The sequence below is a fragment of the Echinops telfairi genome, unplaced genomic scaffold (genome assembly GCF_000313985.2).
Source record: "Echinops telfairi isolate 266 unplaced genomic scaffold, ASM31398v2 ScPeMD7_3533;HRSCAF=4204_0, whole genome shotgun sequence".
Lineage (NCBI taxonomy): Eukaryota > Metazoa > Chordata > Mammalia > Afrosoricida > Tenrecidae > Echinops > Echinops telfairi.
Window position 1 is genome coordinate 34,018,461 of NW_022107431.1, and position 8,256 is coordinate 34,026,716.

The window sequence follows — 8,256 nt, forward strand, 5'->3', positions numbered from 1 at the left end:
GTGAAGAAGATTGCTGCCCTCGAAGATGAGCTGGCGTCTCTGCGGGCCCAGATCGCTGCCATCGTGGGGAGGCAGGAGCTGAGAAGCAGCGTGAATTCTGGTAAACCATATGCTGGCATTTTGGTTCACTTAAATGATACCCATCTAGGATTTCTGTCAGCGCAATTCTGAAACGAGAACATCTGATACGAATGTGTCTTTTGAATGATGTTAAATAGCATAGAAGATTATGTACATAGAATCAACACGCTTGCATCTTAGTCACACTAAATCTAGACACTGATGGTGAGGGAATGCTGTGGTTTGAAGAGGAGGAGCCAGCTGTGCTACTAAAGGGTGTTTTGTTTGCTTCTTTTAAATTTAGCAAGTCTCTTCCAGCTAAGCTTTTCTAACTTTTCTGAGAATCATTAAGAATTGAACAGGAGAACTACATTAATTTGAAAGGAATATACAGCTTTGTGGTGTCATCTAGTTGTAACTTGAAGTTATCACTATTATTTCTCCACCAGCTTCTGATGAATGCTTTCCAGGCATGTCTTTTCCAAATGTGTATGGAGATGTCGCATGCTTTAATGCACACATGCATACCTGTGCACACATTACATATGTGTGTCTATACATATACATGTATGTCTGTGTAGACACACACACAAGAGAAGGTACCCCAAAAAACCCAGAATTTTGTTTTCAAAGCTATGTAATTAAGTTTTTTTAAAAAACAACCTTAGCACTTTCAAAGTGTTCTCCTTTACACTTAATACATTTGTCAAATCTGTGACTCTCTTCTTGGAAACATTTTTCAAACTCATCTGCTTGGATGGCTGACAGCACCTCCCTCATTTTTTTCTTCATCTCTTCTGCATCCTCAAATTGCTGTCCCATCATGTCCTTCTGCATTAGCAAAAACAAAAAGAAGTCACGGAGTGAGGTCAGGTGAGAAAGGTGTGTGGGGCAAGAGGCATGCTGTTTTTTTGCCTAAAACTGGCACACTTAAGTTCCTGTGTGAGCAGGTGCATTGTCGTGGTGGCAGAACCAGTCCCCTGTCTGCCACAAACCAGGCACAAGTCACACACTGTTACATAATCTTTTCAGAACCTCTAAATAGAAAGCTTGATCAACAGTCTGACCTGGTGGAATGCACTTAACTGTACTATGGCATTTTTGTCCATTCGGGAAGTTGACGGATGTCCAGACAGAGGTTTGTCACCAGTCAACATCTCACCTTTTTTGAAATGAGAAAACCACTCGTGCACTTGAGTTTTTCCCTTAGCACTGTCCTGTAAGCTGTGTTCAACATCAAAACAGTTTCTGTGGCATTTTTCCCAAGCAGGCAACAGCCGCATGCTGTTCTCTTAAATCAGCCATCACAAGAAATGAGGTTTAGCAAAACTGCTTTTACAAAAACATTTACTGTGACCTGAGAGAACCTTCCCAGGTGTCATCACTGGGTGCACTAACTCAGAGTGAGTTGCTGGATGCTTGCCTAGTGGGAAAATGCCTACCACGAGAGCTGTGCTCTACTGACTACAATTGGGGTTTTTTTTGATACCCCCTCGTACATTTTATACACACACACACACACACACATACGGGTGTATGGATTGGTGTATCGGTGTATATATATATATGTGTGTGTGTGTGTGTGTCTGTATACAGAATTTAAATCGAGATGGGTATTGAGTACTTTTAATAAAAGATTAAAAAAATAAGATGTATCTAATGTGTATTACATAAAATTCATAATACAGATGCTATTTCATGATTCTTTTAATTTATAGTATATACGTTAGCTGTAAATCTATGAATTTATCACATTACTTTATCTGTAATAGCTATAATAAGTGAGTTTCTTGGGGATATAAATGGTCAGGGAGTTCAGCTGCTAACCAAAAAAATGGGAGGTTTGTGTCTAGAGTTCTGCTTGAGTTAGAATTGTCTTGTGAAAAACATATTAATAAATTATAATAGCAAATAATGCACACACACATACAGGGAGCCTTGGGAGGACAGTGTTGAAGCACTTGGCCACTAACCCAAAGGTCTGTGGCCTAATCCACTCCTGCAGGTCTTTGAGCCCTGGTGGCTCAGCGATTACGTCTGTCACGGCTCAGTTGAAGATCTAGCAGGCGTAACCCACCAGCCTGCTTGCCGTTCAGAGCCGGGGGTCTGCTGCTAGGAAGATTTATAGGTTGGACACCGTGGGGGCGGGTCTCCTCCGCTCTGTCAAGTCCTTAGGAATTGGAACCACTTGGTGGCACAAGGTTTAGTGTCTGGACTTTATGATTCGGAATTAACTGGATGGCCCGTGACAACAGTCTCTACTTGTACGCACACACAGACACAGGGCTTTGTCGTAGCCATCTTCTACACAGCCCGTATGGAAAAGTGTTCCTGCACAAGGTCGTCGGTGAGTGGACAGAGCAGCCTGAGTCTTCCAAACTACACGTCGTTGGTCATGTCCGGGCTTTTCATCCTCAGTGAGGGATGGCACTCAGAGTAGATGCACTGCTGGTCAGACACCTTCCATTTGCTCTTAAAAATGCACCACCACCCCTGGAAGGGCGTACCTGAGAATTCTGAAACGGGATTGAAAATGAACTTATGGTTTGGCTTGACTGACAGGAAGTGCCAAGCAGATGGAATTTGCTTCTCCTTCCTGGCCACCGGACCATTATTGCTACAGACGTTGCTCCTGTTTGGGTTCTAATTGCCGTCACTTAGGTGGCATGCCGGAGAGAAGTTTGCGTGATTCTCAACAATCCCCTTTGTCTTTAGGCCTCTCGGACTTGAATGAAGGGCCTGGTGATTTGGGACCAATGCCGCCATCAGAGACTGCTCAGCTGAGGGTCAAAGGCCATCAGCTCCCTCGGGAGCACCCCTCTGTGCCACCACCTCCTCCCCCACCGCTTCCTGCCCCGCCTGCTCTGCAGGCCCCGGGCGCCCCGACTAGTGTACAACCTGGACCTCATACATGGGACGCAGACCGCTCAGCAAGGGAAACCACCCAGCAGCCCCTGGGTGCCGGGGAAAGCCGTGGTCCCCGTCACGTGCACACCCAGAGGAGGAACGATGTCCCCAATATGTTAGATGTGCTGAAGGACATGCATCAAGTCAAGCTTCGCGCCGTGGAGCGGTATGTCGTCACAATTTTGAGAGGTGAACTGGAATCTATCAGTGATGTTTTTGAAAAAGTATTGCATTTGTCAAAATAATGAGCATCTTAAAAAAATCACCATTGTAATACAAGTAAGCCTTCTCTAATTCTTTCTTCTCTGGAATTCTCCCCCAGAAATGATCACTTCCAACTTTTTTTTTTTGAATTTTCTTTAAATCGCTTTATTGGGGGTTCTTACAGCTCTTATCACAATCCATACATCCATCCAGTGTGTCAAGCACATTTGTACATATGCTGCCATCATCATTCACAAAACATTTTTTCTATCGAGCCCTTGGTCTCAGCTATCATTTTCTCCCTCCCTCATGAATCCTTGATAATTGATACCTTTTTTTTCTTGTCTTACACCGACTGCTGTCTCCCTTCACCCGCTTCTGTTGTCCATGCCCCTGGGAAGGGGTTATATGTCTATCATTGTGATCAGTTCCCCCTTTCTCCTCCAACCTTGCCCTTACCCTCCTGGTATGGATACTGTCGTTATTGGTCCTGAGGGGTTTATCTGTCCTGGATTCCCTGTGTTTCCAGCTCTTATCTGTACCCATGTACATGCTCGGATCTAGCCGGATTTGTAAAATAGAATTAGCTCATGATAGTGGGGGTCCAACTTCTTTTGAACAGCCTCATCTGGAGTCTTAACTCCCTGCTGTTGAAACGCTAGACTTCTTTGGCTATTTCATGATAGTTTAATTATATTTATTTCCCATTTTAGAAGATCAGGGGTATGTTCTCTTAGTTACCCCACCCCTCACCCCCACATACACTTGGTACATTTTCCTGATACAGGTAAAACACTGCTTAACATTTTTACACTTGATCCCCGCCAGATGGGCACTGTAGCTTCGGGTCTGTCTGTGGCATGCAGTCGCGGCCTTGGTTACCATGCTGGGGAAACAGGGCAGGCCAGGCAGCCCGTCCCAGGCTCTCCTGTGCCCCAGCCACTCACCGAGCTTCCCGTCATCGCCGGCAGCCCTCCTGTTGTGCTCCTGAGTGCGACAGACGGAAGATTGGCGTGTCCCCGTTGATGTCCAGGCAGAAGCTGTCCTTGCCAGTTCCCCGCTGACCCCCCTTCCGTGGTTTTCCAGACCCTGGAGACGAAAACCCTCATGTCCTGCTGTGGCCGCTAAGTTCCTCCAGGGGCGGCCCTCGCTGCCCTCGTCTCCTCCTGCGCCCTGGCTTACTCACCACCTCCAGCCGCATCGGCCGCTCTCTCTGCTTGCTGTTCTCACTCAGGCCACTGGATGTTAGCGCGGAAACAGATCCCCTCCTGCCACCCGGGTTTCAGTTCGACGTCACGTACTTAGCCTTTTTCTGGTCATCTCTCTAAAGGGCTTTCTTCTCTCGTCCCTGTCACATTCCCTTGTGGGCAGGGGCTACTGCTCGATCCATAAAGGGTAGAATAGAGCCTGTTCGGTAAGTGTGTGCTCAGTGATGGCTGAGTGAATGAATGGCCAAGCAAATGAACAATTAATCATCTTAATGACTCTCTTCCTTTCAAAAGGTCTTAAATGTGTCCTCCCCCCGCCCCCCTCCTGTGAATTAGGAAATTGGCTCCAGCCCTTCAGAACCGGGACGCTTGGTGGTGAGGCAGTTCTGGTCCTGTGGTTTCTCGGGTTTCTGAGTCCTGTGCCCTCCGGATGCCGAGCTCCAAGGCAAAGCAGAACAGCCTCTTGTGCCCAGTGTGCCTCTGTTCCTGCTCTGTCCTTAACGCGGAGTTGTTATATCAAAGTTTTAATTCCTCTTCTCTTTTTAAACAGGTCACCTGGAGGTAGACCTATTCATAAGCGGAAAAGACAGAACCCACCTTGGGACCCAGTGTCTTTAATATCTCATGCGCTGAAGCAGAAATTTGCATTCCAAGACGACGATTCCTTTGAGAGAGAAAATAGGTCTTGGGAGTCTTCTCCGTTTTCTAGTCCCGAAACATCAAGGGTGAGTAGTGATAACGTAGCCTTCGTTTCCCCCTTTTCCTCCCACTGTTTGTCCACATGGACCACCTTCTCTTGAAGTAATCATACAGGCTGCGCTGGCCGGTGGGGGATGGTGCGTACACGCCACTTTGACACGCTCATCTTGCCATTTACGTATTAGGAGGCCTTTTGAAATAAAGCCCTTGATTTGAAAATACGGGTGCCCAAGTTTCTAGTGGTTTGGTCAGGTGGGTGCTTGCTTCATACTGTTGCTTGTTAGACGAACTGGTGTTTCCAATTTTGAGAGGACCAGGAAAGAATGGGTTAACAGATTCACCCTAACCACAGTTAAATATGAATATATATATATATATTTCCAATCAGACACTTTAGATTATTTTGTAAAGTAGTGTTAATTACGCTTTTAAGAAAGCAACAGCGGTGATAATTGTCATTAATGACAATGCTTAGTAAATACTTCCAAGAAATGCTTGATGCGTATGATTGCTCCTTACTTGATGTCTCTTTAATTCAGACATAAATCTAATCTGGGGGTAGTTTTCCCATCTCAGAACTGTGTTGCGGTAGTCTGTCAGGATGCGTGGGCAAGGAGGAGGCTCGGCACAGCATGGAGGAGTGACAGGGGCAGCAGACTCAGACATGCAGGTGGCCGTTCAAGGAGCCGACAGTGCAGGCGGTCGTCCCACTGCATCAGAACCCTTGAGGTGGCCGTGTGCGTGCACATGTGCTTGCTCAGAGTCCGAAATCCAGTGTTCTGGTCATGTTGGCTTAGAAAGTTATCGTCTTTCCACCACTTAGGACAAATATGTATAATTTAGAACTATTATTACCATAAAATGCAAATATGTCTAAAATGGATGCCTCACTTAGAGAAATTTATGACTTAGACAGGCATGACTTAGAAGGTGCTTTTCTACGTAGTTCCCCACAACACACCCTAAGTCAGTCAGGCCGATAGCGCCTCTTTTGACCGAAGGAAATCCACTCACCCTGCCCTTAGTCTCCTCCGGGCACAGACTAGAGTTTCACTTTACAAGTTCCAGGATGCTTGAAAGGCTGCGCTGAGCCCCGGTCGAGGGATCCTGGTGACAGCAGGTGTTACTGTGTTGTCTACACTGTTCCCATTTGACTAGTGACTCAGCACCTTCTCTTCCCGCTACTGTGAGCATTTTAGAGAAAGAGCCATCTGTGTGTCTTGTAGCCCTTAGCTTCGATCCGGCCACTTGCTGGGTGCGATGAAGTTGGCGCCCCTGCGCCCAGGGAGAAGTTGCCCATGGGGTTCCCTGGGCTGTCATCGCTACAGTAGCAGCTCGCCGGGCCCTTTCCCAGCAGAGCCATCTCGGGGGCTTGAGCTACTCACCTTTCGGTTAGCAACAAGCGTCGCATGACGTCCACTGGACCTGCTGGTGGGGCTGCGCTTGCCCGGTGCACGTGTGTCCTCTGCCCTCAGCACAGCTGACTCTCATACAGGACTGCTCAAGGGTCACCCGGTAACTGTCGCGCCCTGATGGATTTCTCACACAGACTAATGTATTTGACATTTGCTGTTTCAGTTTGGACATCACCCCGCATAGCTCGGACAGTCACAGAAAGGAACTGACCCGCACAGACGGTGCTGACCGATCGGCAGTGGGAGCTGGGTGGGCACTTGCCCAGGAAAGGGGCAGCAATGGCTGCCCGTCGGCCGCTGGAAGGAGCTCACCCTCTGTGGACAGACGCCGGCACACTCACTCGATTGTGGAAGATCTCTGGCTACTGAGGGCACTTAGTTGTGTGGGGATTTTTGTGGTTTTTTTGGTCTATGTTAATATTATTGATAGCTGATTACACACTTGGAATGCTTTTCCTAAGAGCTAAATATTAAATGACTTTAATGCCTTATTATTCATTTGAGAGTGAGATTTTAGAAACTATTTTAATGGATTAAGGAATTAATGTGAATAAGTCTATAGTGTACTCAGCAGATATAAGATGTTTAGATTCTCTAACAGCGTCTTAAAGCCAATTATGGCTCATTTTAATAAGCTTTGCATCTTTGAGAAATTGGCAGGGATCTGGTTTACTTGGCTTCTAGCAACTTGGACATTTTCAAAGAGGATAATTTTAATGGCATATTAAAATTCTAATAATCATAATTTGAGTCATAGGTCAATGCACCACATAATTCTTCCTGGGATGCTAAATATATTTTCTATAAACTGATTTTGCCTGTTATATGATAGAAGTATTTAAAGAATCTATTGCTTCTTGATAAATTTTGCATACACTGGTTAAATATATGTGCCTATTATTTTTGTAAAACATGTCAATTGAACTTGACTGGGTTTTGTTGCAATTGAAATTCAAGTTTTCTCTGTGTACTTTTCATTCATAAAGTCTGAACTGTGAGTTCTGTAGGTCATTCCTTGGGAGATACCAGTGAAACGCACAAAAGCCCAGACTAGATCCTCTGTCCCCTCACTCACATCCTAAGGTGATATGAAAGCGTACACATTGCCCTAGACCCCTAGGTAGATTAGCCTTTGCACTGGTTTGGGGGCTTAAGTAACGATTTGAACAAACTCAGTACCCACCTGCTTGGACAGCTTCTCCCTTCCATAGAAACCCAGGATGCCCACGGGTTTCCTGTTGCTGTGGCAGAGGGTTGGGTACTGTCCCCACCTCCCTTTCCATCCTCTCCCTTCCAGTTAGTGGACAGGCAGGGCCCACCTGGTGACACAAGGAAAAGGGCTTGGCATTGCCCGGTTGTGAACCCTGACCTTGCTGAGTCACAAGCACTGCCAGCAGGAGACTTCTAAACACGCTGTGTGCGTTTCTGTTGTTCACTGCCCGAAGGGCGCGTGATCACAGAGCCACATGGGGGGGTGGGGGGAGGGGTGTGTGTGGATGATGGCCTGTGTTTCATATTGGATAGGTTTGTTTTTTTTTTAATTGTTTTCTTAGGGGCTCTTACAACTCTTATCACAATCCATACATACATCAATTGTGTCAAGCACACTTGTATATTCATTGCCCTCATCATTCTCAAAACATTTGCTCTCCACTTAAGCCCTTGGCATCAGCTCCTCATTTTTTCCCCTCCGTCCCCACTTCCTCCCCCTCATGAACCCTTGATAATTTATAAATTATTATTTTGTCATATCTTGCCCTGTC

The 8,256-nt window shown here is 46.2% G+C and overlaps 1 protein-coding gene across 1 annotated transcript in view; it reads left to right on the forward strand.

The window, feature by feature from the left end:
• Positions 1-7,553, forward strand: part of MTFR2 (mitochondrial fission regulator 2) — a 13,724-nt gene extending 6,171 nt beyond the window's left edge. The window contains exons 5-8 of the mRNA XM_045294595.1: positions 7-100; positions 2,776-3,133; positions 4,930-5,104; positions 6,657-7,553. Of these exons, the coding sequence (XP_045150530.1) occupies positions 7-100; positions 2,776-3,133; positions 4,930-5,104; positions 6,657-6,677 (648 nt within the window). The 3' untranslated portion in view covers positions 6,678-7,553. The remainder of the gene's footprint in view (positions 1-6; positions 101-2,775; positions 3,134-4,929; positions 5,105-6,656) is intronic.
• Positions 7,554-8,256: the final 703 nt, after the last annotated feature.